Source organism: Balaenoptera borealis (genome assembly GCF_965194805.1).
Source record: "Balaenoptera borealis genome assembly, chromosome: 1".
In the NCBI taxonomy this organism is placed as follows: domain Eukaryota; kingdom Metazoa; phylum Chordata; class Mammalia; order Artiodactyla; family Balaenopteridae; genus Balaenoptera; species Balaenoptera borealis.
Genome location: NC_138860.1, coordinates 1177872 through 1205237, shown reverse-complemented (window position 1 = coordinate 1205237; position 27366 = coordinate 1177872). Strand labels below are relative to the sequence as shown.

The following is a 27366-nucleotide window of genomic DNA, read 5'->3' as shown; positions in this document are numbered from 1 at the left end:
ACAGCCCTTGAGGAGGAACTGAAGCTCCTTGACTTTGCTCAATGACTATTATTACTTAGTCCTGTTTGACTATTTCCTTTGCTTCTGCATTTTCTCACTTCTCTGATTAAACTTATTCTTTGGTTAAAACCGACAAGAGGCAGGCGGAGGACGTGGGGGTGGGGAGGACCATAGGGTCCTGCTCCGTTTCCGGGGCCCCCAACTCTTGTGAGCTCAGCCTCTTCTGGTCATTCCTGGGGAAGGGGCTGTCGTCCCCCTTCGGTGGCTGCTTGCGGGGAGAGGGGGAGGGGAGGGGAGTCAAAGCGACATTTACGAATCGCCAGAGGTTATGCAGCCAGGAGGAAATTTTCTCTCAGTGAAGAGACCCCACTGCTCAGGGCGGGGGTGCGGGGCTGGCTCGTCTGAGACCCGCAGAGTTCGAGCAGGGGCAGCACCCTGCAAGGCCCCCTTCTCCATCCCTCCCCACTCCATCCCAGGAGGGGTGCCGTCTCTCGTAGGTAAAGCTCTCCAGGGCGTAAAACACCGGGTGTCCCGGGGGGCTCCTTCCAGCACTGTCCGCTCCTTAACGGCTGAGGAAGCCTCCTTCAGTCTCCCCTAAATCCATCTTGCTGTCAAGAAACAAAGAGAATTCCCCTTTGGTCCAGCCCAGCCTCTGTGTTTAGCGTGAAGCCCCAGGCCGCCCCGGAGGCAGCAGCGGCCACGGGAGCCGGGCCGGGAACCGTCGGACGAGTGGAAGGCAGTGGACAGCGTCCCTCTCGCCAGCTCCCCAGCCCCGCCCAGGCCCCGCAGCACACGCGCCCCGCGCTTCGCGGCTGTAGCGCGCCCTCTAGTGCCCGCAGCGGCAAGCGCACCAGCGCACCTGGAGGGGCAGGTGCGTGTTCACGCGGCCTCTGAAAACCGGTGATCAGCAGCGATGACGTGAAAGGGGAAGCTCCAAAAGACAAAACCCAACTTGCACTCACTTTTACAATAGCTCATACAAATTGCCAGATAAATTCTGGTGCACCCATATTCACTGCACAGACATCTAAAACATGTTTTTCAGTAATATAACAATATGGGAAAGTGTGCATGATAAAACTTTAACTTAAAAAAGAGCATAAGAAACTATGGGACGTCCCTGGTGGTGCAGTGGTTAAGAATCCACCTGCCAATGCAGGCGACAAAGGTTCAGTCCCTCGTCCGGGAAGATCCCACATGCCGCGGAGCAACTAAGCCCGTGCGCCACAACTACTGAGCCTGCGCTCTAGAGCCCACGTGCCACAACTACTGAGCCCACGTGTCACAACTACCGAAGCCCGCGCACCTAGAGCCCGTGCTCCGCAACAAGAGAAGCCACCGCAATGAGAAGCTCGCGCACCACAACGAAGACCCAACGCAGCCAAATAAATAAATTTTAAAAGAGAGAATGAGAAACTATATAAAGTCCCAATGTAGTTAAAAAAATCTATATGTATTTCTTAAAACTGATAGAAAACATAGCAAAATGATGTTCTCTGAGGAGCGGGACCACAAGCAGTTTTAATCTTTCCATGTTACGTTTTCCAGTTTTTCTACAATTGGCATCTGTTATTTGGTAATCAGAAAAAAAAATGTTTAAAAAATAGCTGTCACAAATCCTCTCAAATCCCCAAGCCACTTAGCAGCACATTGAAGAACAGGAGTCCAAGGTCAAGATGGATGAAGAAACAAAGGTGTCCAAAGTTACGAGGTGGTTTGAGGACAGGGCCTGGACAGAGAGATGGACAACGCCAGGCTCTCCCGCATCCAGTGCAGAACCAGACGGGAAAACCCCAGGGGCCGCCTGCCCTCTGATGTTCTCAGGAGGCTTTGCCCCCAACACTGACCCGGTCGTGAGCATTAAATGTGGCCAAGGAACCAGGGAGAGCCCACCTGGCCAGGCTCCTCGTGGCGGGGCCCTGGGTGCCGCTCTGCGGGTTGGCCCCAGCCTGTCCCTAGGGCTGCTGCCCTGGCCGCTCCTCCAGGCTAGCCTGCCCCTTCCTTGCTTCTGGACGCTGCTCCGTGGGGAGGGCTGCTCTGCCTGATGTTTCCCAAGGCTGGTCCGTGCTGCCTTAGTCTGCACCGTGTGTGCGTTTCTCACATGTCTGTGCCTCTGTGTCCTGGGCTGGTGTCCACCCCCTGCAGCTGGTGGAAGAAGCCCTCCTTCTGTGTCCCCTCTGCTCCTCCCCCAGACCCACCAGGAGTCCTGAGACTCCCGGTGGCCGGCAGGGCCGCCCTGCAGGTGGATGAGGCTGTGTCAGCCCCGGGGCCCCAGGCTAGAGTCCGGTCCTCTCTCCCACAGGCCCCTTCAAGCCCTGCGAGCACCTCTTCGAGAGCTGGGGCGTCCGCCTGGCCGTGTGGGCCGTTGTGCTGCTCTCCGTGCTCTGCAACGGGCTGGTGCTGCTGAGCCTGTCCGCAGCCGGGCCCGGCCCCCTGCCCCCGGTCAAGTTCGTGGTGGGGGCCATCGCAGGGGCCAACACCCTGACTGGCCTCTCGTGTGGCCTCCTCGCCTCGGTGGACGCGCTGACCTTCGGCCGGTTCGCGGAGTACGGCGCCCGCTGGGAGTCGGGCCCGGGCTGCCGGGCCACGGGCTTCCTGGCCGTGCTGGGCTCCGAGGCCTCGGTGCTGCTGCTGACCCTGGCCGCCGTGCACTGCAGAGTGGCCGTGGCCTGCGTGCGGGCCCGAGGGAAGGCGCCGGCCCCGGGCAGCTTGCGCGCGGGGGCCCTGGGCTGCCTGGTGCTGGCGGGGCTGGCGGCCGCCCTGCCACTGGCCTCCGTGGGTGAGTACGGGGCCTCCCCGCTCTGCCTGCCGTACGCCCCGCCCGACAGCCGGCCGGCCGCCCTGGGCTTCGCCGCGGCGCTGGTGATGCTGAACGCCATCTGCTTCCTGGCGGTGGCCGCAGCCTACGTCAGGCTGTCCTGCGACCTGCCCAGGGCCGAGCTGGAGGCCGTGTGGGACTGCGCCGCCGTGCGCCACGTGGCCTGTCTCACCTTCGCCGACGGGCTCCTCTACTGCCCCGTGGCCTTCCTGAGCCTGGCGTCCGCGCTGGGCCTCTTCCCCGTCACCCCCGAGGCTGTCAAGTCCGTGCTTCTCCTGGTGCTGCCCCTGCCCGCCTGCCTCAACCCCCTGCTCTACCTGCTTTTCAGCCCCCACTTCCGGGAGGACCTGCGGCGGCTCCGGCCCTGCCCCGGGGCCCCGGGGCCCCTCGCCCTGGCGGCCGCCGGCCAGCTGGAGCCGAGCTCCTGCGACTCCACCCAGGCCCTGGTGGCCTTCTCGGACGTGGAGCTCATCCTGGAGGCCTCCGAGGCGGGCCGGCCCCCCGGGCTGGAGACCTACGGCTTCACCTCCGTGACCCTTGCCCCCTGCCAGCAGCCCGGGGGCTCCCGGCCGGAGGGCAGCCACTTTGCGGAGCCAGAGGGAACCCGCTTTGGGAACCGGCCACCCGCCATGGACGGCGGACAGCCGCGGGGGGCTGAGGGGGCCGTGCCAGCGGGGGGAGTCCGGGCGGGGGCCGGGGGCTTCCAGGCGTCTGGCTCTGCCTCGGCCTCACACTTGTAAATGTCCTCTCCGTTCCCCTACGCCCCTCCCCTCCCGCCCCCTCCGTGAAGGACGCTGCTTGTAAAATAAACCCCGGCAGATGTCCCTGCTCTCCCAGGCCACCGCTGTGTGTCCTTGGCCTGGTTTCCCCTCGGCCCTGCTCTGGCCTCTTCCCTGTCGCGTCTGAGGCTGAGGACCAGAGGTCTGGACGTTTGTCCGCTTAAGGGAAATGAGAGGAGCAGGGGACAGTGACGGGGGTGGGGGCCCGAGCGGCCCAGGATCAGGTGCGATGGGCAGGGGACCTCACAGAGGCCAAGAAGGGGCCGCCAGGGCGTCTCCCCTTGCTCCGGGACTGGATGCACATGTGCTCTGTGCCCCACTGGTCCTGAACATGCCGCTCGAAAGACTCCTGTGAAAATAAGGTCCTGAAAATAGGACATTGTACCCCTTTCTTAGAGATTCAGGGTGCACGTCAGTGTGGTAAAGAGACAGGAGAATCCCACAGCAGTGAGATCTGTTGAACTTGCTTTAAGCCAGTTCCCCAAACTATTGAACAATAGGTTTTGGTTTGCCGGTTGGGTTTTCGTGGAATATCTACTAGCGTCTCACAGACCAGCCCTCGTCTCTCCCAGGGGCCCCCTTCTGCACCACCTGGTGACATCGCAAGAGGCCACCAGTCCTGAAAGCCCGGTCCTGGGAGCTGGACCCTGTCAACCAGATGTGACCTTCTTGTCCCTCTTGTCCTGCCCTGAAAAGAGTGGGGAGTGAGCTGCTGCCCCGTGCTCCAGCCTCAGACCCCGGCACGGGGCAGGTGGAAGGGCTCCCAGCCACCAGAGAAGCTTCCGCCCTCGTGCGACGGAGGGTTCCTGGCTCCCGGCTGCCTTCCTGTGGTTCCTGTGGTTCTCCGTCTGCCACCTTCTGCCCCAAGCCTGGCCCTTCCTCTGTGCCCCAGGCCCTGCCCTCTAGGGGGCACAGGGAGCGCCTGGCCAGCGCCTGGGGGGATATTTGTGTTGCGTGTTGGGTTGCAGGAAGCGTCACCCAGGCCTGGGACTCCTGGGCGCCCCAGATTGGCTGGGACCTTCTGCCTTTCCCGTCGTGGCCTCCCTCCCTTACTTTTTACCAGGGCACACCCTCCCTGCCCCCAAATACAGGATGAGGAGTGAGAGCCGGGGCTCGGAAGAGGGTGAGATCTGTCCAGGGCACCCCGACGTCTGCCACGTCGGGATGGGAGTCGGAATCTGGGACCCAGCAGGACCCAGCGCTCCCCGAGCGCTGTCATGGTCCTGAGCCAGCCCCCTAGGGCCTCGCTCCTAGGATGGCCTGGGAAGGTCCTTCTATTGATAGTTTCATGGCCTGCGGCCCAGTGTCTCTTTGTCTCCCTGCCCTCCCCTCGAAGTGGAAATTCTCACAGGAGTCGCCAAAGCCACCAGTGGGGTGGAGGGATGAGGTGGGGACCACGGTGGAACCGGCACATTTTCAATCTCATTCTAAGTCAAGCTGAGTCGCCTGGCCTCTCCCAGGCTCTGAAGCCAGACGTGCTGCCCTGGTGCCACAGAAGAGCCCCAGGGCCCAGGCACGGGGCCAGCCCCGGCAGGCGCTCGCCAGTGGTGGTGGATTCATTTGTCAGCCGGTGATGTGAGAACCCCGGTCTCTCCACCTCCCGGAGTTGATCAGGAGCCTCTCGTGGAAGCAGGTCGCTCTACTTTGGTGCTGAGAAGTAGTGACTCTTATGTCAGAAAGGAGTTCTCTGAGACGCCCCAGGGACAGACAGCAAAGGGGGTGTGATTTTGGGAGCCGTCCAGGCCCCTCCCTGTGTGACCACCGTCCCCCCGGAGTCGGAGCTGTTGCTGGATGGGCCGGGGGGAGGACGGCCCTGCGTTGGAGCCCAGGAGTCGTGGAACCCGTACCTGCATTGGCCTCTCCCACGAGGAGGGGCTGGGGCTTCAGGGCTGCAAGCTCGAGGGCAGCCCCACCGCTGTCTGTGTTCTATTCCCAACCAGCTGGTCATTGGCCAGGGCTCCACCTTTTGGTTGCAGGAGAGGTGTTTGCCAGGAACTGTTTTTATTATTCAAAAGCCTCGTAGATGTTGTACATTCACCCAACACGAGAGGTGAAGTAAAGTTTCTTCGTGTTCGCCTGGCTTTCCTGCAAGTCGGTGTGTCAATCCTTGGTTCTCTCCGCTGTGATCAGTAGAAGATTATGAAGATAGGTATATCATCGATTAAACTCAGCATCAGAAGCCAAATAATTCAATGCATGTAGATGCCTTTGTTTTGGATTGATGACATATTCCAAGATGGTGCCCACGGGGAAGAGTCCGTCCCAGGGGCTGTGGTGGTGGAGATGCTGGTTCCTGCCGCCCTGGCCTCTGACAGTCCTGCCGTGGAACACTCACAGTGCCCACCCGTCTCCCCGGACCTCCTGCAGCAGAGGATTCTGAGCAGCTCTGTCCACACCGTGAGGAAACCCCTGCTCAGGGCTGGGTGCGAGGCCGCGGTTACGGAGCCTCAGGCTGGGCCTTCCCTTTGCCGTGCCCCCACCACCTCAAGCTTCGAACCTCCTTCCCAGCTTTCCCCGTCCAGGGATGGGGAGTGGGGAGGACTGACGACGGTTCCCCGCAGGCCCGAGTAGGTGAGGACGGCGCGCGGCCGTGGAACCCTGACCCATTCTGGCCTCTGTGCTGGTGCACCCCGCCCGGGTGGGCCCCGGGCTCGCCGAGCTGTGAATATCGATCGGATCCTTCTGTTAAAGAAGCACCAGTGAAGCCCCCGGGTCCCCCGGCCCCTCTCCTCTTCTCTCTGGTGGGTCTGTGGGCACGGGGCGGGGGCTGCGCTGAGAGAGGAGGGTGCCCTGTCCCCTGGGCTCTGGGGCGTCGGGGCACAGCCGAGGGGCGGTCGGGGTCACCCCGCCCACCCAGATTTAAGCGCCTTTGTGCGCCTGGCACTGGGTTAGAGAGAACGCCCGAGCCATGGGGTTTCTATCCTCAGACTCTGAGCACCCTTGACCCTTCCTGACACTGCGAACCCCAAATACTCCGCTCGCTTTCCTGTCCTTGGCTGACCGTCTCGGCCTACTTTCTGCCCTGGGAATCTTCTCCCTCACCCTCTCTTCAGGCTGGGATGGTGTCCCCAAGACCATCCGGTGGGCCCCTTCTCAGGGTGGGGGAAACGGATTGGGTTCCAGGAAAAGCTGCGACCCCTGGATGAGCCGCCCCGGCCGTCGCCCGACTCCCTCCTGGGAGAACAGCGGTGCACGCCGCTCCTTCAGGATGGAGCTCCGACCCGCATCCTTCCGGCCCATCCGCCGGGGAGGCCACTCAGCTGCCCTCCGTACACTGTTCGGGTTGGGAGGAAGGGTGTTTCTTAAAAGGAAATCGCGTGGAGCAGGAAAGGAGGCAGAATCTCAGCAAATCGAAGGCCAGGAAGAGCCGCGGGGCTGGGCTCACGTGTCTGAAGCCCGAGGGCTGGGCTGGGGTGAGGCTGCGCTGAGATGGGGGAGGGTGAGCTCCCCCGACGGCCCTGCCCCGTCTGCAACCTCGTCCGTGTCCCTTCCTTTCCTTAGTTTTGGATAAGTATCTATAATACACTCACGTGTTTTGAAGAGCACGTATCTTTTCAACTGTCCCCCCGTGCCCGCACCCTGCCACCGTCCCTGACCCTCACTGGTTACCACCACTACTGTTTTCTTCTACATCCTTCCAGAGTTTTTTCCTGCACAAACAACAAGCATGTATGTTCTTACGCGTCGTACCACAGCGTACCACACTTCTGCTTCTGCTTGTTCACCTACTAATACAGCCCGTATCAGTGGAGAAACGCTCTCATTTTCAAAGAATCCTAGCTGATCTCCTGTTATGTGGATGGAGCATACACTTTATTCATCCCCCTTCGTGGGCATTTGAGTTGCTTGATCTTTTGCTCTTACACACGACACTGCAGCCACTGGCCGTGTGTCCTTCACTGCACTTGTCATACACCCGTGAGGTACCTTCCCAGAAGTGGACCTGTGGGGTCAAAGGCCACTTACAAGTCACGACATCTTCTCTTTACCTCGTAGCTCCTTTTGACGAATGGTCTGTGTTTATTCATAAATTCTGCTTCCAGGGGCCTCCCTGTGAGCCCTGCTCTCCCTCGAGGCCCCACTGTGCATCCCTCGCTTCAGCTCCTGGGCTGGTGGCCTTGCTTTCTCTTGGGGTTTCCGAGGCAACGTCCTGAGAGGTTGAGTGAGAATCCGACTAGCCGGGTATCCTTCTCTCCACCAGGCCAAATCATAGGTCAAAGGTCAACTGATGGGTTGACCACTCAGGCCAGGCCCCTACCCTGGTCCCCTGAAGGGCAGTGTGTGGACAGGTCTGTGGGGGTCCTGCTAGAGTTTAATCCCAGCTAAACCACCTACTAGTTGACTGAATTTTGTCAGGTTAATCATCTTCCCCATGTATAAAATGGGAATAATAATCTCAAACACTGTTAAAAGAATTTTAAAATAATTTATAAAAAGTGCTGGGACATCCCTGGAGGTCCAGTGGTTAGGACAGTGAGCTTCTGCTGCAGGGGCCTGGGTTCGATCCCTGATTGGGGAACTAAGATCCCACATGCCGCTGGGCACGGCCAAAAGATTTTTTTTAAAAAAGGTGCCCAGTAAAGTATCTCGTATATAAAACAATAAATAAATCAAAAGAAACGAGTACATGTAAGCAGACCCTACTCTCAAGGGGCCGTCTGGCAGGGGGATGGGAGCTAAGCCATCCCGTTCCCGAAAAGGGCCACCCTGACACTCAGCCTCGGGTCTGTTGTCACAGCCTCGTCAGAAGGAGGCAGAGCCGCAGAGGCCTCAGCGGTGAGACCCAAGGGCCGCCGCGTGCCCGCCCCTCTGTCTAGGGAGTAGCCCTCCGAGGGACCAAGGTGGCTGAAGTTCCGCCCTGTGGCTTCTTTCTCCTTGGGGTGGGCCTGTGCCTGGGGTGCCTGTTGCTCTGGCCCAGTGGCCGCTTTCCTCCTTCTGGGAACATCGATTCCACTTCAGCAACTGCCCCCACCGCCCCCTAATGCATGCGGCTTGCCAGGGGACTCGGCTCCGGGTCCAGTGGTTGCCGTGACCCCAGCTTCTCGGCTTATTCTCTCTGCCACCGCGATGGGTCCGAGGACGGGCTCCCATCTCCGGGGCTCCCAGCGACCTGGGGAAAGCATGACTGGACCCCTCGGTTTGTGAAGCGATGATTCCTTTGCTCGGGTGCGAGTGTGAGATCTGTCGCTCGGCTAGAGAAGACCCCTCTCTCAACACCCCCCCGCCCAAAGCCCGGAGTAAACCCACTCACCTCTTAGCAACCCCTGGGGGAAGAGGGCAGCCGTGAATGGGGTTTGGACGGGCAAGGAGGGTGGGCGGGGTGGGCTGTCAGGTGGGGAGAGTGGTGCTGGGAGGGGGTCCGCAGGGCAGAGGGGGAGGGGTGGAGGAGGGGGAGGGTGGAGGGGGAGGACGGAGGGGCAGGAGACCAGCCTCCTGGCTTCCTCCCTGAACCTGACCCCTGCAGGCTCTCCCCTGGGAGCTCACAGGTGGCTTCAGAATCACAGGACCGTCAGGCGGCAGCACAGGGACACGCCATCGGGAGCATCCACGCCCCCTCCTCATCGGGTGGAGGAGGCACCACCCCACAGCTGCCCGGGGCCGAGGGGCAGATGCACAAAAGCCAGAACAGTGTCTGTGTAGTCGGTACATGGGGTCGTGGAGTTGGTCCAGCCTGGGTTCAGCTCCCAGACCTTCCGTTGACAACCCGCTGTCCTGAGGTTTTACTTGACTTCTCTGTCTCATTATCAGTAACATGGAAATGACAATGGTACCTGAGCTCTGAAGGTTATTGAAAAGATTAAAGGAGATTTTTCATGTAAAGAGCTTAGCGTAGTTCCTGGCACCTAGTAAGTACTTGAGAGATGTTAGATGTTATTACTTAATCCAAAAACCAAGGAGAAACTGGGGCTCTGAGCTGTCTTCTGGCTCAGCCTTGAGCACACTTGACAAGGAAGAGGAAGGGTCCCCAGAGGAGCTGCTCCCGAGGAGGCTGGCAACCTGGGCTCCCAGCCTGGCAGGAAGGCTGTGGGTTCGCAGGGGTCCATGGGTGACAGTGCCGGGGGCCCCGGGCCACGAGAGAGGAGCATCCCCTGGCACAGGCCAAGGTGGCTGGTGAGCTGTCAGCAGGGGGAAGCTGGGGGCTCCCCAGAGAGGACGTGTCCAGGTGGTCCCTCAAACACACCTCCGGGTCTGGGGAGAACCCGGAGACTCAACCTCACCCCCAGGGCAGCCGCCTCTGATGGGGGGTCTGGGGGAAAGCGGCTCAGCAGGTCTTTCTCCAAAGCCGAGCTGCAAGGTCCTGCTTAAAGGGAGGCAGCGATGGGTGGGAAGACGGAGGTCCGGCCCAGTGGGAGGTGGGGTCGGGGGAGAGGCAAGCCCACGAGGGGGAGAAACCGAGGGGACCTGTCACCTGATGGAGGCTGAGAGCTGGTGCGGATGGGCGCTCGGGGGCCCCGGCAGGAGCCATGCTGACTGGGCAGAAGGAGAAAGTGCAGGCGTAGCTTCTGGGCACAGAGACCTGCGCCCACCACCCCGCCTCTCACAGCCGCCCGGGCTCCCTGTGTGGGATCCAAGCCTCCCAGCGGCCAGTCAGCCCGGGGGTCACCCCCCCCGGCCCCCCTGCCCCCATCCTTCCCTCCCCCAGGCTGCCCCAACCTAAACAGGGCAACCTCAGGGAGCTGCTTGCTGATGGAAGAATAACTTGGCTGGGAAAGGAGCTTTATTTGTCTGTGCCGAATTCCCGCTGCAGCCGAAGGGTAAAGAGCTAGTCTCCAGCCTCAGCCCGCAAGGTGGGTGCTAAGATCTGTTCCTACTTAGATTTGGGGAGCCGCAGGGGCAGCAGGAGAGGATACTCGGAATCCGCAGGGTCTCTGGGATCAGTCACGACGTCATCTCCTCTCCGACTCGGGGGAATGGCGCAGCTTGCTTGTCCTGGCAAGCAGCGCTTTGGGGCCTTATGTGGCTGGAGCGTTGTCCCTGCCCCCAGCCCCTGCTAAGCTCGCGGGGTCGGCCCCGTGCTGGGCGCTCTGGGTGCAGCACCCCGGTCCGCCCCCACAACTGTTCCCCCCTTCTACAGGACAAACCCAAAGCGTGGAGAGGTTGAGCAGGGCTCTGGGGGCGCACAGTTGGCGAGCAGCACTGCCTGGGCCGAGCCAGGGTCTCCTGGACCCGTGTTCATGCTTTTGATGCTTTTCTATCCTTCCCTGGGCTGGGGGCGGGGCTGGGTTTCCTCACCTCCCTCTTCTCTCACCCCTGTTCTCTGCCCAAGGCCCCTGTACTTGTCAACCCAGAGATGGAGGGATGGCTTCTAATGACTCCTGGCTTTGGTATTTCTTGCAATTAGTGCAAAGGCCATTGTGGCCACTGTGTCCCAGCACTTGGGGTGGACACACTGGCAGACGGGTACAGGGCCATGAGGTACACCAGGTAATGGCCACGGCTCCTCCAGAGGGGCCGGACAAGGGCGTCCCAGGGCAGCTACATGGGCTGAGACCATCACGGTCCAGGTAGAGTCAGGGGGACGGCACAGGCCAGAGGGGCTGGCGTGCTGAGATTGGAGGGGGCCAGTGCGGCTCAGCGCGGTGTACAGAGCGGAGGGTGTGCGGGGAGGGGAGGCTCAGGGAAGGCACTGGAGGGTTTCAGGAGGAGGTGCAATCTGGCTTTTTCATCATCTGAAGATGTTCTTGCTGCTGTGAGGAGCATGGACCGCAGAGGGTCCAGGCTGGAGGCCAGGGGACAAGGTACCGGCCGTGACGGCAGTGCAGGTGAGAGACCTGGTGGTGGCCAGCTGTGGAGGGGGCTTGTCCTTTCCCACAACAACCCCTAAGGCCATCCCGCTTCACACCTGGCCTGCACCCCCATCAGCACCATCAGCACTTGGTGTCTCCCTGCCACAGCGGCTGGTTTTTCCACCGCCGCTGGATGTGAACAAGAAACACACGACCCTGAGGGCTGCTGGTCACTCCAGGAGGGGGAAGAAGCTGAGGGAGGGGACGGTGAGGACGGATGGCAGCTGCGAGAGACAGCCTCTGAACCACCAACCCAGACGCCCGCCCTGGCCCCAACTCCCGGTAAACAGGGCAGAGAACTTCCTGGGTATTATCACCAGCCAGCTGGATCTCATAGCTGAAAGCATCCTGGCTGATACACTAATGGCATTTAGAAACCCCAAATCTGACTTAAATGTGCCAAAGTATAGGAGACAAGACTGGAACAAAATTAATTCCTGGGCTTTAACAAGAGAACAGTAGCTGATTTTGAGAAATGGGTTCAAGAATTATGTAGAAGTGGGAAATTTATGAAATGGGGCGGGGGGGACACAGAGGAAATTTACATTTTCGGTTGACGCTGTCGTCTGTCGCTACCACTTGTGCTCTAAGGCGGGCCACTGCTGAGCGCAGGGCGGTTCCGCAGTGGATGAAGGGAAATTGCTTGCTCACTGGATACACTCTGCGTGCACGGTGCCCAGCCTGGCACAGGACTACCAGCCTGGGATACGGGCGGGACATGACAGTCTCTTTCTCTGCCTAGGCGGCCCCAACGTCTACTCTCACTCGGCACCTCGTTCCACTTCAGCCGATTTCTGCCCAAATCTGTTTTCTCCGTCATCTAAACAGAATGATAAGCACAAGCCCAAGTGTACTGTAAAGTCACGAGCAGGGATTCAAGCCTGAACCTTAGTACTTGCTGTGAAATGAAGCTAGAGACAGAAAGGATTGTGAAAATCCATGTAAATCTGTACGATTATCTGGTTAATCCCATGCCTGATTTTCTCACCATTATATTCTAGAACACTTGGCACACAGCAGGTGTTCAGTCACTATTTGTTGAACAAACGAAAGTTATACCACAGCCATGTAAGTCAGTCACAGAAAGCGCAAGCTGCAAGAAACGTCAACAGAAGGGTAATTACCTTATCCCCACACTGTGTTTAAGACTTCTGAAAACCTAGAATCCAGGAAGCGTGACGGTCACTGAATTGTCTCTAAGGCTATCGACCCCCACGCCCATCATTCAGTGTCCTGAGTGATGCTGGTGAGTTGGCAAAATAAAGGACAATTCCAAATATTTTCACCTTCTTACTGTATAGCTCTCTGGCCAGTTTGCTCCCAGACACACATTCAGGATAAACACATACTAAACACTAAGTGATTATTTATTTTCCAGGTTTACAAGTTTTGGAATACATATGTATGAGCTAAATAAAACAAACTACACTCAGAGAATCAATGTAGAGCAGAACATATAAATACACAAGGTCTGTTTCACAGGATACAAAAATGATAATGTCATCAAATACAAAGAAAAACATTCCAGAAATGTAAGCAAATTGGACCACGCTGGCAAAGAACGCTGGCAAAGAACGTATTAACTAAGACGGGCCAGGACAAACCCCACCCTAAACATCAGGGCAAAATTTCTTTTCTACGCCCCCCAGGTGCCTGGCTCTCCTTTTCTGTGCTGCGCTGTGTCCTTCTGAGTCACCCGCCTCGGGGGGGCTATCAGGCATCTCTTCTTCATCAGCCTAAAAAGGAGCAGGCGGGGTAGAGCACAAGGTTCACACCGACTATTCTCCCAGGTCCTTCTCTGCTGCCTCCTGGATAGGACATTCTCTCCGAAAACAGCTTCCCCCATCCTCTGTACTGTTTAACTTTTAATTCTTCTCACAAGTGACCCTAACTGCTGCGTAACTCAGCCTGAAGCGCGGGACAGCTCAGCGAAAACCCCGTGTGCTCATCTCCGCTCCTCAAGTTTGTCTTTTGTTAAATGAGGAAACTATCAATGTAAAACGGGGACGTTTCTCCTTCTCCCTTCCTCCACGTCCATGTCCCCTCCCGCCCCTCCCCGACTCCTGCAAAGAGCTCCTTCTGGCCTAAACAAGAGACCTCGGCTGCCCTGTGGTGGCGTGGGTGGGCTGCAGCAGCCGGTTGAGCTATCTGCTGAGTAATGATGTAGAAGGCTGCGGTAGGAGATCAACCGGCCATCCCAGTGTCCAGTACGAACTTGGCACATCTAATAAACACTTAACACACACAGAGACACATTCACGCTTAACAGAGCAACAACAGGAGTGCAGTCAGAGCTGTAGAGACACCCTACCTTCTGTCTCGCGTGCTTCTCTGTCCACTGCCTGGCATTCCTGAGGAAGACTGGCTTGTTGTATTTAAACTCTGAGGACTAAGATGGAAGCAGAGAGTCAATGGAGAGAGAAGGGACTTGGTAACCAAGCTGCAGCCGCTACGCGACCCTCCCCAACGGAGAGCAGGACGTGGGGAAAGCAGGCCGCGAGCGGGGGGGCCGGGGGCGCTTACGATGTCGGCCATGAGCGGGTCATCGGGGTTGGGCTCGGCCATGAGCTGCTGAACAGAAGTCAGCAGGGTCGCGATGTTGAGGGACGGTCTCCAGGCGCCCTAGGCAGACAGACAGACAGACAGCGGCCCTAAGAACGTGCTTCTCTAACAGAGGTTTTAGAGCCGAGCACCACGGAAGGCGAGAGGGTCGCCCCTGCTCCCACCACTCACTTTTGGCGGCAATTTGAGAACATCTAAACAAATCCTTCCAGCGGAATCGATGTTGGGATGGTAGATGGGAGTCAGAAATCGGATCTGAGGAGGTTCAAATGGGTACCTTTGAAAGCGCAGGAGAATACGGAAGGTTTACTATAATACTGCTTCTTACATTATATACAGCTGCTGGTGACTAATGAGGACGACAGCCTTTGAGAGGCAAACCTTTGCTCTTGCCAAATTTTTATTACAAAAATTTATGAACAGTAGAAAAGTTGAAATAATAGTACTGAAAACCCTCTTATACCCACCACCTGGATCAAGCCCCTTCACCCTCTAAATACTTCAGCATGTCTCTCCTAAGAATAAGGTCCCTCTCCTATAGAGCTGCAAAACTATCAGTAGACCTGTGAAAAAAATATAAAAACTATTTTCCAATATCATCTACTACTCAGATTTCCTCAATTTTCCCCCCATTTTTTTTTACAGATGGGTGTTGAAAAACAGGATCCAATTTTGATTTATACACTGCATTTGGAAAATCCCTATCGGTCTCAGAACTGACGCCCCCCGTGATTACTGAGCTGCTTCTCTCAGGACTTGTAACAAGCCTGGCCTGGTGAACAGCTGTCTACAAATCACAAACTACACTACAGCTACCACTCCCCTGATTAGAGCCTTACGGGAGACCTGTATTAAAAGGGCCTTAACACAGAGGCAGAGAGAATGGTGGCTGCCAGGTGCCGGGGGAGCCAGTGTTTAATGGGTGCGGGGTTTCAGGTTGGGAAGACGAAGAAGTTCTGGAGATGCATGAGGGGGACGGCTGGATGACAATGTGAATGCATTTAATGCCACTGAACCATGTGCTTAAGAACGGTTTAGACGGTCAATTTTATGTATATTTTACTACAGTGACGGGCAGGGGGTGGGGTGGGGGTGAGGCCTAGATGTGATCCAGCTCAGGGTTAAGAAAAAGAAATCGAACTCCAGAGACATGAAATAACTTGCCCAAGGTCACATTAAGTCATGGTAAGACGAGGATTAAAATCCAGGTCCTTTAACTCCTGCATTCAACACTCTACGACACTGCTGTCTTCCAGTAACTGCGCTTTACCCTGGAAATTTAGGATATAGTTCACACTGACCTCTCAGGAATGTTAACTTCCAGCTTGAAAACACCTTTTTCATAAGGTGTGTTTGCTCCACCTAATATCTCTTAAAAGAAAAAAAAGAACAAAACGTCAAGAGGTAATCAGATGATCTGAATTACCACACCCCATGGACCTAATGAAGTCTGGTCCTAACAGAAAAGCTGGGTCTGGGACAGAAACTCTGTCAGGGCTTAATAAGTCCCCATGCAATGTACCAGTGTACCCAAAGTTGGTGTCAAACAAAGAATACACAGGAGATCAAAACAGAAGGTGGACAACGCTGGCCTCAGATCACATACAACCTGCAGTTCTGCTTTGGTTGGAACGCAGTGTTCTGAACACTTACGTTTCCCATCTGGCCTCACAGATATTTGAGAAGGTGAGCTTTGGTACTAACACTGCTTCAGAGCTGATACCCAGATCTTGGCTTACAAATCAGTAAAAGATGGAATCAAAGGCCAAAGAAGAAATGTCATGGAAACCTTTTATAAATGTAAACAAATCAGGTAGAAAGATGGCGGGGCACTTTGACCTTGCAGTTGTCCCCTACTTTAGAAGAACACACAGGTGTTCAAACTTCAGCACAACCTTTGACAGGGTCGTGACCCGTCACGCCTGGTGCAACACCTACGAGCTCGCAGATCTTCCATTCGGTCCCCATCCTGCCAGCATGTGATGCCCGGGGGCGGCTCCGCGGCCAGCAGGCTCAGCTCTCTCTTCAGACGGGATGCCCTCTGCATGACCCCAGGGAGAAGCACCCACACACGGTTCCCGGCGCCGCACTCAACACTGGCTGGGATCCCTGGGGAGAAAAGGGGCACCCACGAAAGGGTCAGTAACAGTGACCCCAGTTTTTAGCACACGGTTTCAATTCACTGAAGGACAAAGTCCTCATATTAATCTCTATTCTGAGATGGGAGTCTGAGTTTTTTCTATTTCCTTCTAGTTATCTATTCAAGCAAACACATCTAAAAAAATAAAGTATAAAACAATGCAAAAATTTCTACAAAGACTCTACATGCTTTAAATTAATGTCTGTCTCCACCGATAAATAATTAACTACTGAGGCAGAGCCTGGGTGTAGTTTTGCTCACCACTGCGTCCTCAGGTGCCCAGCAGAGAAACGGACGGTCAAGTACTAGCTGTGGGGGGAGAGCAAGGGCAGTGACGGGGGACAGTCATCACTCCAACGACAGGTTTATAAACTAATGCTTCAAGGTCTGGGGTTTTCTCCACGTAGTTTGGAATCCACGTACTTCTCAACCCTTCAGAGTCCACTCGGTCAATTTCACCTTTCTTTAGTATTTCCAATCTTCTTTCCTTCTTCCCGTCAACACTCAAACAAGTTCAACATCTCTCTCATCGAACACAAGCCCCTGCCCCCTTCTCAGCCCCACTCCCCCCTCTGGCCGCCTCTGGCTCCACAGGTGAGTCACAAACACCACCTCCCAGTCTGCTGCCGTCTCTACACTTCATTCATGACATTTTTGACAAATACATAATATTAATGTAATCAATTACATTAATATTCACACTTTTGTGTATGAAAATTTTCCTTACCTCCAAACTCAGATACTTTCACATTTAAGTCTTCGATCCACTAGTAATCAATTTGTGTGTATAGTGTGAGTAGGGGTCCAAGTCTGAATTATTTCCCTCATATGAAAAACCAATTGTCCTAGTCCCATTTATTGAAAAGTCCATCTTTTCCCTGCTGATGTTGTCATAAATTTCCATACATGTATGGCCCTGTTTTGGCATTATCGAATTTGTTTCACTGATCAACCTGTATTATCTTTCAGCCAATACCCCACTGCTTTAATTGTAGATTATTAGTAAGACCTGGTATATGGGAAGGTGAGTTCTTCCCCCTTGTTCTTTTTCTTCAGGAATGCCTTGGTTATTTCTTAGTCCTCTGCTCTCCCATATGAATTTTAGAACAGTTTAAAAAGTCTACAAATATATACATACACACACACACACACACATAGAAAGCTGCTGTGATTTGGACTGGAATTCCACTGACTCCACAGATCAATTTTGGGAGAACTGACATCTTTATGGTAGTGAGTCCTACAATTCATGAACATGCTATGTTCAGGTCTTTCTGGATGCTTTTCAGTAGTTTTATAATTTTCTCTATAAAGAGTTTACCTTTTGTTAGATTCATTCCTAAGTACTTTATATTTTTATCTTTTTTAAAACTCTATTTTCTCCCCATTTCTTATTGATATATGTAAATATAGTAGATTTTTAACCAAAACTTTATAATGCTAATGATGAATCTATTTGGGAGATGGGCTGCGGTTGGTAATTCTACATATATCATCCATGAATAATCAGTTTATTTCTTCCCTTCTAACCTTTTTCCTGTCGTCTATTCTGGCTATAACTTCCAGTACAATGCTGAACAAAAGAGCTGATAGCTGGTATTCTTATCCTATTCCTAACCTTAGAGGAAAAACTTTCAACACTATTGCTTATGGGTAAGACTGGCCTATAGTTTTCCTTCCTAATTTCGTCATCAGTTATCAAAGTTAAGCTGGCCTCCTGAAATGAGTTAGTTTGACATCCTATAGAAGAATCTGGGAGATTATCGGTTTCTAAGATGTTTGACAGAATGATACCTGGTAATGGCGTTTTCAATGTGAGAAGATTTTAAACTACAAATCCAATTTCTTTAAATATTACAGCATTATTTAAGGTTTCTATTTCTTCTTGAGTCAATTTTGGCAAGTTAAATTTTTCTACAAATTTATCTATTGCATTGTTTTACATTTATTTATATAGAGTTATCTTTTCAATTTTGACATATAATGCTATACATTGCTTTCTAAGTACCAGTGCATTACAAAGTTTTGATATGTAGAATGTTTATTCCTCTATTCTCAATATTTTCTAATTTCCATTACGATTTAATTTATTTAGAAACAGGTTTCTCAATTATCAAACATGCAGGAGCTTCAGAGTTGTATTTACTATTGATTTCTAATATGTAGCTTTCCAAATCCTTTGAAATGTGTTGAGTCTTGCTTTATTGCAAAACATGCAGTCAGTGTTCATAAATGTCCCAGGTGTGCTTATAAGTAAGACTGCCCCAAAGTTACAGGCTCAGAGTTCTCTACACGCCCACTAGAGAGGTGTGCTGGTCGTGTTGCTCAAATCTTCTCCAGCCTTACTGATTTTCCCTCCTCTGTGATTTATCAGTAACGAGAGTGATGTTCATTGAGAGTAGATCATTCTGATGCGAAATCTCTTAATTTCTCCTTGTAGTTTTATCAATTTTTGTCTTATATATTTTAGGCTAAGCTGTTAGATACACACAAATTTAGAACTGCTACATATTCCTAGCAAATTATAGCTTTTATCACTAGCAAAGAGCCCTTCTATTCCCTGGTAATGCCTTTTTCTTAAAGTGTTATCTCATGTTAAAGCTACTCCAGCTTTCTTCTGGTTGGTATTTGCTGAGACATCATTTTCCATCTTTTTATTTTCAACCTTTCTGCACCTTTACACTTTAGATGTGCCTCTTGTATATGTCTGGATTGTTTAAACCCAGTCTTTAAATATTTATCTTTTAATTGATATATTTAATATATTTACATTTACCAATATATTAGTTATCGATTATCATAAAACCACTCGAAATTTAGTGAACAAAAACAACCACCGTTTTGTTTGCTATAATTCTGTGGGTCAGCAATTTGAGCTGGGCTCAGCTTAACAATACTTCTTTTGGTCTTGTCTGGGATTACCAATGTGGCTGAAGTCATCTGGGGGCTCTACAGGCAGCTGAATGGACTGGGAGGTCTAAGCTGGGGTGGTTCATCTCTCTTCCACCTCTGATGGGAGGACCGGCAAAGTCACGTTGAAAAGGGGCACACAGCCTGAGTTGGGAGGAATGATGGCCATCTTTGCAAACAACCTACCACAGTCATAATTACTGACATGTTTATATGTTTCCATATCTTACTTTATATTTTCCATTTGTCGTTTTTCTAATTTTCTTTTCCTCTTCTTTTGGGTTGATTTATTTTCTCATTCCATTTCCCATCTACTAGCTTGAAAGTTATAAACCATATTTGTATTTTTTTCTTAAGTTACCACATAGATTTTAACATGCATATTTAACTCATTCAAGTCTAAAGTTACCATTAGCCTCCTCCCAAACAATACAAAGACACTAGAATGACTTAACTCTGATCACAACCTTCACTGTTGACTTATACTGTTTTCTACTTTGATTCTATCATTTTCTTTAAATCCAACAAGGCATTGTTATTACTATTTTATACAGTCAAAGTGTAAGAAATACTGGGTGAAAAATTTCCAAATATTAAAAAAATAACAATCTACAAACCCAGGAAGATAGGAGCTACCCAAGCAGGATAAATACAAAGAAAACCACACCTAGGCTAGGCATGTTAGGAGAATAGCAAGAATGACAAGGATGGTAAATAACTATGTAAGTATATTCTGTATGTTCAAGACGTAGAGAAGAGCATGAGCATGTTAAGAAGAAACATGGAAGATATAAAAAAAAAAAAGATGCAAATTAAACGTCTAGAAATGAAAAACACCATGTCTGAGATTAAAAATATAATGGATGGGATTAACAGCAGACTAGACAGTGTAGAAGATTAATGATTTTTAAGACACAGTGATAAATACAATCCAAAACCAAACAGTGTAAAAAACCATAAAGAAATGATCAGACCCTTATCAAGTGCCTGTGGGGACACGGAAACCTCTGGCTTCCGAGTACTTAATCCAAGGCTGCCCGTCAGTTGCCAAGGAGCTTAAAGATCTCGTAAGTTAAATGTTCAGCGAGGATGGAGTGTCAAGAGGGTGTCCCAGAGGCTAACAGTAGGAATGGTAGCACTCCTCACATCTTTGCCCATCCTAAGCAAGGTGAAGGAGATGTAAAAGACCAAAATTCACTTATATGGATATGCGGGTTTGTCTACCAGACCCTTCTATGAGTTACTGTCTTAAATGACATATTATTTTATACTGCTAAACTTTCACAAAAGAGAATGGTTGAAAGATATGTAGTAAGAACATTCTGGATGAATAAGGGCAATAAGCATTCTAAGTATTCCACATACAAGAACATCAGATAAAAGTGTATACTGTGAAACCCTTAATCAAGGACTTCCATGGTAGTGATCAGACAGCACAAACGTCAGATAAACACATTAAAGAATTGTATGTTTTATCCACCAGACATGTTTAGTACTGAAGGGACTTTAGAGATCATCTAGTTCAACTTTTTAAAAATACAGACAAAAAAAAAAATAAGACAAAACAAGTGAAATGGCTTGATTTTTCTGTTTAAAAACTAACTAATGGTTATTTCTGGATCACTGTGACTATGAATAAATAACTTTCTTTTAAAACTTTTTTCTAGAATGATTATATTATTTATAGAATGAGAACAGTAAGTTATTATAGGAAAAAGCATCCTATTTCCCCTTAAAAAGAATTTCTGGATCTACCTGAATGAGTTTGCCAGGTTGTGCCCTATTTCCAGCTTCTCAAGGTTTCATTTCCCCTCAACTAAGATTTCTTAACTACCAAGAGAAATCCCAGTTTTCTAAGACCAATTGTAAGAACTTCAACAAAAACAGCTTGAAGATGTAACATCAGCTCACCCTGCTAAATGTCCAGTACCCGAATTCTAATAACATAACCCTATCCTGACAGCTTCTCTAATAGCATAAACCCCATAAGAACAGAGCCAATGGTGTGCTTGCAAATTCCATGTCCCAAGGGAGTCCAGACCAGGGTTGTCAGATAAAATACAGGATGCCCAGTTAAATCTCAATTCAAATAAATAAGTTTTTAGTATAAGTATGTCCTAAAAAAAGAAAAATTAAAAAAGAACAGAATATTAGTGATAACATTAAACAGACTTGAGTTGGGAGAGGGAAGAGGAGAGAAAAAATATTTGAAGAAATAACAGCCAATAAGTTCTCAAATATGATGAAAACTATAAACTCAGATTCAAAATGCTCATGGAGCCACAAGCATAAGAAACATGAAGAAAACACCAAGACACATCCTTATTAAACTGCAGAAAACCAGTGATAAAAAGTTTAAAAAGCATCAAGAGGAAAAAGAAGTCATATTATGTACAGAGGAACAAAGGAAAAAAGGCAGCAAATGTCTCCTCAGAGACAATGCATGCCGGAGGACAGTGGAACCACATCTTTAAAATATGGAAAGAGAAAACTGTTGACTTAGAATTCTATATCTGGCAAAAATTAAGGAGATAAAATGGAAAAATAATTAAACATAAGAGTAAATCTTTGCGACCTTGCATTGGGCAAAGTCTTCGTACATATGACACCAAGAGCACAAGAGACAAAAGAAAAAATAAACTGAATTTCATCAAACTTAAAAGCTTTTGTGCTTCAAGAACATCATGAAGAAAGAAAGTGAGGGACTTCCCAGGTGGCACAGTGGTTAAGAATGCAGGAGACACGGGTTCGAGCCCTGGTCTGGGAAGATCCCACATGCCGCGGAGCAACTAAGCCCGTGCGCCACAACTACTGAAGCTCATGCGCACCGCAACAAGAGAAGCCACTGCGATGAGAAGCCCACGCACGGCAACAAAGAGTAGCCCCTGCTCTCTGTAACTAGAGAAAGCCCGTGCAGCAACGAAGACCCAGCACGGCCAAAAAAAAAAAAGAAAGTGAGAAAACAATACATAGTAGGAGAGAAAACATTTACATATCATACACTTGATAAGGAACTTATTTGTATCCAGAACATATAAATAACTCAATAATGAAAAGACAACCTGATTAAAAAATGGACAAAGGATCTGAATAGGTATTTCTCCAAAGAGATACACAAATAATTCAATAAGCACGTGAAAAGATGCACAACATCATTAGTCACTAGGGAAATGCAAATCAAAACCACAATAAGCTGTAACTTCACAACCACTAAGGTAACTATAACCAAAAAGACAGCATGTAAGTGTTGGCGAGGGATGTGGAGACACAAATCCTCATATGTTGCCGGTGGAAATGCAAAACGATGCAGCTGCTTTGGAAAACAATCTGCCAGTTCCTCAAAACAGTTAACAAGGAGTAACTTATAACCCTGTAATTCTACTCCTAGGTATATAATCAAGAGAACTGAAAACATATCTACATAAAAATCTGTACATGAATGGTCACAGCAGCATTATTCATAACAGCCAAAAAATGGAAACAATCCAAATGTCTGTCAACTGAAGAATGGATAAACGAAACGGGGAATGTCCATACAATGGACTATCATTCTGCAATGAAAAGAAATAAAGTGATTCACCAATTCCACTTCTGGGAATACATCCAAAGGAAACAACTCTAACTTGAAAAGATATCTGCATCCTCATGTTCAAAGTGTTATTAACAATAGCCAAGACTCAGAAACAACATCCATCAATGGATGAACAGCTAAAGAAGTTGTGGGATGTATACACAATTGAATACTATTTAGCCATAAAAAAGAGGAAATCCTACCATTTGCAGCAAGATGAATGGACCTTGAAGGCATTATACTAAGTGAAATAGGTCAAAGACAAATACTGTATGACCTCACTCACTTATATGTGGAAAAGGTCACATTTCAGGATCTGGTTCTCAGTTTTGTAGTCTAAAACTTCAACTTGGCAGTAAACCTAGATTTGATAGGGCTTAGATGTACTAATTCATGCCAAGCTCACTCACAAAGACTTAAACATTAATTAAAAGGTCAATTTATTAATTTGTAAAACTACAGTAAAATTTTTAACTCCACATATTCTCTCCCTAAGTTATTCCTACTTGGAAAACTAATTATAATCAGAAGATTACCTGGTGGTCATAGATTGTAGTTAGGAGGACGATAGCAACTTATGATAATCATAAACTTAAATTGAGGCAGCTATCTTAACCATATGTTTAAAGGTGACTAAGTTTGTGTATTGGTTGGGTCAAGGTACTCTCCTGAACTGGGGTGCAAACACAAAGGGTCCTTTGGTTCTCCTTCTAATCTCCAGGGCTGTTGCTCCTCCACAATTGACACACTCAGAAATATTTAAATAGAACTGGTAATACTACAGGCAAATTAATACGTTAAATAGAATCAATTACACTACAACAGTCATTCATGTAAGTTATTCCAAATTTCCTTAGCCACACCTTTAAGACCATCATCTATGGGACCAATTACTTTACTAGGTAATTAACCACTATTTTTATATACTGATCCTCACCACTTTTTCTCAGTAAGCAGACACTGGGAATCAATGACAATAAAACAAATATGCACAAGTCATAGAGTGTCGGGGGGAGGCAGGGGTACGTCTGAGGGGGCAGGGAGGAGGCGGGGGAGCGGGGCCGGCAGGGAGAATGTGTAGGGGAGAGAGAGGAGGTAGCGGGACGGCCGGGGGGAGGGGCATGTCTGGAAGGGATGGGGGGGGCCCGGGGGCTGGGAGGGGGCGGCCGCTGGGGCGTGGTGTTGGCAGCTAGATGGCTGGGGCGGCCGGGGGACAGGGAGACAGGCCGGGGGCGCGCGCCCGCCACGGCTGTCAAGACATCCATCCAGAGCCTCCGTTCCACAGCCGATAGTCGGAGAAGAGGAAGGTCCCCCGACAGGCAGAAAGCCACCAACCCACCCACCGCCCCACCGCAGACCCCCGCGGGCGGCCTCTCTGCAGAAGAGCCGGAGGACCCGCTCCCTCACCTGCGCTGACGCCCCTCGCGGTGCAGCGGCACAGACCAGCCTGCACCGCGCCTGCACGAGCTCGACGGTTGCGTCGCCCCGCCTCCCGCCCGCGAGGGTGTGATTGGTCGGGAGCGCTGCCCGGGAGGAGCGCGGCTTCCGATTGGCTGGACTCCGAGCGGGCTCCGCCCACGCGCTTTGAACAGGGGCGCGGCGCGCGGGGACTGGCTTGGTTCTGGCTCCGTCTGTCCCAGCGAGAGGCGCGGTAGGAGGAACCGGGAGAATCTGATGTGGAGAAGGGGCTACGGTCAGGGTTTTTCACGCGGAGGGGCTGCCGCTCCAGGACAGTCATACCCGCGGAGGGCGCTCCGGGAATTCAACGGAATCTGAGGGACTGGGGATTCGGAGCCGGGTTCCGACTTGGGGCGCGCGGCCCGGCGGCCCTGGCTTCCCGCGCGGGGAGCGTCCGTCGTGCTCGGACCGCACTGCCGGCCGGAGGCCGCACCCACCCTCGCCTCCTGCTCCGGCCGCGGGAGGGGCGGCCGGTCCTCCTAAACCTGCGGACCAGTACAGTCCGACCGCTGCGGGATTTGTGCGTTCGGCCCAGATCTGCGTTCAGTAGCCGTGGCTCCCGGTGACCGCTGCGTGGGGCGTCCTCTCTGCCCCGCAGACCCGCGCTCTCCAGGACGGTCGGCGGCGCTCCCGGGGCCTCACGTCGGTTGTGGGAGTGAGCCACGCGGGGAGCTGCGAATCACACAGGAATCCTGTTACAGTCCAGTTAGCTGTCGGGTTCGCACCTACTGTTAGCATTTACTCATTGTGGGGAAGTGTTTTCTGTCTTAATTCTGGAGTTGGCTGCTTATTTTAGTACTGATATTTTCTATTTTAATCTCTTCAATGTCTTCTCTTATTTTCCACCCCAACTGTAACTGTGTCACAATTACAGTTCTGTCTTCCGAGCTGAAATTGATTACTTTCTTGGGTGGTTTTCTGAGAATCGAGTCTTTAAAATGTCTCTTAGAAAAACCAGGCACTATGTTGAGTCTGGTGGAAAGGAGAGATAGTATGATAAAACAAGCAAAGACCTGTAGTTTTGGAAGCCAAACCGAAAGAATTGGATAAAAGAAAAAAGAAAAACAGAAAGAACTCCGTAGGCTAAATGTACAGTCTCTGTTTGTCCACTAGAGGGAGGTATGTTAACTGGTGGGAACAGAGGCCACGCTGAAAGGTTTTCATAAACTGTACCGGTGTCATTGCTTTAAAAAATGGAGTATTCTGATTTGTAGTTCATGTTTTAAGTGTATGGGAAATTATTATTTAATAAAAGTTTCCTCACTTTATACAACAGTGTATGTGCATCATAGCTGGTGCACTTAGTACATTTAAAAGTTCAAAAATTGTGGTGATGGTTTTGTAATGTGTAAAAATACCAAATCACTATGTTGTGCACCAGGAACTGACGTAGTTTATAGGTTAATTATGCTTCAACAAACAAAAAAATCTTATAGAGAAAGAGAACAGATTTGTGGTTTACCGCAGGCAGGGGAATTGGATGGAGGTGGTCACAAGGTACAAATTCCAGTTATAAGATAAATAAGTACTAGGGATATAATGTCCAATGTGATAAATATAATTAACACTGCTGTATGTTATATATGACGGTTAAGAGAGTATATCCTAGGAGTTCTCATCACAAAATATAGCTTTTTCTTTTTCTTTTATTTTGTTATCTATATGAGATGATGGCTATTCACCAAGCTTACCGTGGTCATCATCTCATGATGTATGTAAGTCAGATCATCATGGCGCACACCTTAAACTTATACAGTGCTGTATGTCAATTATATCTCAGTAAAACTGGAAGAAAAAAGTACAAAAATTATGTTTTACCTATACACAGGATTATTTGTCAGGATTTATTCACTTGTATATAAAATATTTTTTTCTTTAGAATATTTAGGAAATCTAAACTCTCATGTTTGTTTAATGGTAGTAAACAATTGTATAAGTTTATTGTTTAAGTTTACTCTCAGAGAGCCCTGCTTGGGGGAAGACGTTTCAGAAAAAAACTTAGATGATTTTAATTTTGAAAAGCTTTTCAAATCATTATACACAGATTGATTTGTTTTTTTTTTTTTTTTGGTGGCATAACTTTTTTTTGGCTGAGCTAGTTAAATTAATTAGATTATAATAATTATCACTGCATTCCGTAATCACATAGCTGGAAGATTCATCTCCTTCCAGGTAGGTTTGCACTTAAACTATGTAAGGAACTTAACTACTTATATTTTTCTTTAAAATCTCCAAAGAGGGTATCATTTTCTTACTACCTCAGGAAAAAAGCAAGTAAAATAGATACAGTAAGGAAGTACTACCTGGAACTTCCTAGTATTGAGACTGAATTCTTCCTATTGAAATTTAAGTTCATACCTCTTGGGAAAGTATGGATTTAACTTGGACTTGGCCAATTTTAGCTTATTTTTACAACTGGAACCAGATGTTTCTTCTTTCCTGATTCTGAATGCGAAAAGAATACAGCCAGAAGAAATATAACATTATCGAGCCATGAAAATTTTACCCTAGTTTAAAAATCCTTATTAGAAAACCAGTATGTAAAATATATGGTCCAATTATACATACTTTTTTTGAGCCGATATTGTGTACCAGGATCGTAATATTAAAATGGTGCACGTGGATTGCTGTCAGAGATCTGTTTCCTGAGATTTCAGCGATTTGCTGAAAACTTGCCCTTCTCTTACTTTTTTGTTTCCTTGCCAGACTAGCAGAGTTCAGCTAATAATGGTTTCTTGAAGAGGGTTAGGTTCCTAGCTGAGTATTATCTCCTATCTTGTTTAATATCAATATTTCTTTTATTCTATAGGGACGGTTCTATTTGAGAGCTTGTGAGCAATTTTAATTATTAGCAAGAGGCTGAGTTGGAATAAGAAGAGGTTCCATGCTGACAAGTTATAAAGTAAACCTCATACAGAATTTTTAATTCCAATAGATGATGAGGCATGAGAAGTTCTATGGTGACTAAATTAATGCAAGGAAAATATGGCTATATAAAGTATACAGTATTACATCTTTTATTTTTATGCACATTGTTCTTCACAGTTCTCAAAGATGTATGACTGGGCTTCCCTGGCGGCACAGTGGTTGAGAATCTGCCTGCCAATGCAGGGGACACGGGTTCGAGCCCTGGTCTGGGAAGATCCCACATGCCGTGGAGCAACTAGGCCCGTGAGCCACAACTACTGAGCCTGCGCATCTGGAGCCTGTGCTCCGCAACAAGAGAGGCCGCGATAGTGAGAGGCCCGCGCACCGCGATGAAGAGTGGCCCCCACTTGCCGCAACTAGAGAAAGCCCTCGCAGAGAAACGAAGACCCAACACAGTCATAAATAAATAAATA

At 50.1% G+C, this 27366-nt stretch overlaps 3 protein-coding genes across 5 annotated transcripts in view; 1 reads left to right on the top strand and 2 right to left on the bottom strand.

The window, feature by feature from the left end:
* LGR6 (leucine rich repeat containing G protein-coupled receptor 6) overlaps positions 1-5785 on the top strand; it is a 98361-nt gene extending 92576 nt beyond the window's left edge. The window contains exon 18 of the mRNA XM_082397385.1: positions 2303-5785. Coding sequence (XP_082253511.1) covers positions 2303-3558 — 1256 coding nt within the window. The 3' untranslated portion in view covers positions 3559-5785. The remainder of the gene's footprint in view (positions 1-2302) is intronic.
* Positions 5786-12735: 6950 nt separating this feature from the next.
* Positions 12736-26876, bottom strand: UBE2T (ubiquitin conjugating enzyme E2 T). 3 transcript variants are annotated; one of them, XM_082397447.1, is made up of 7 exons: positions 24463-26876; positions 15885-16055; positions 15248-15317; positions 14118-14223; positions 13908-14006; positions 13696-13773; positions 12736-13120 (listed from the first exon to the last, which is right to left on the bottom strand). In XM_082397447.1, exons 2-7 carry the CDS (start codon positions 15991-15993, stop codon positions 12995-12997), a joined length of 588 nt encoding a protein of 195 aa, XP_082253573.1. In that variant the 5' UTR covers positions 15994-16055; positions 24463-26876; the 3' UTR covers positions 12736-12994. The 3 variants fall into 3 exon arrangements, with proteins under 3 accessions (XP_082253573.1, XP_082253572.1, XP_082253574.1); XM_082397446.1 differs by lacking the exon at positions 24463-26876 and adding an exon at positions 23975-24066; XM_082397448.1 differs by lacking the exon at positions 24463-26876 and having other exon boundaries at positions 15842-16049.
* Positions 19228-27366, bottom strand: part of LOC309611006 (uncharacterized protein) — a gene marked incomplete at its 5' end in the record, with an annotated part of 253615 nt that continues 245476 nt past the window's right edge. The window contains one exon of the mRNA XM_082354704.1: positions 19228-21804. The remainder of the gene's footprint in view (positions 21805-27366) is intronic.

Excerpts from the sequence above, each read along its gene's own strand:
- UBE2T (XM_082397447.1), bottom strand. The coding sequence starts at position 15,993 with ATGCAGAGGGCATCCCGTCTGAAGAGAGAGCTGAGCCTGCTGGCCGCG. Across the intron at positions 14,007-14,117 it reads TTCTCAAATTGCCGCCAAAA|GGCGCCTGGAGACCGTCCCT; the intron begins GTGAGTGGTGGG and ends CTGTCTGCCTAG. Across the intron at positions 13,121-13,695 it reads AGAAGCACGCGAGACAGAAG|GCTGATGAAGAAGAGATGCC; the intron begins GTAGGGTGTCTC and ends GCTCCTTTTTAG.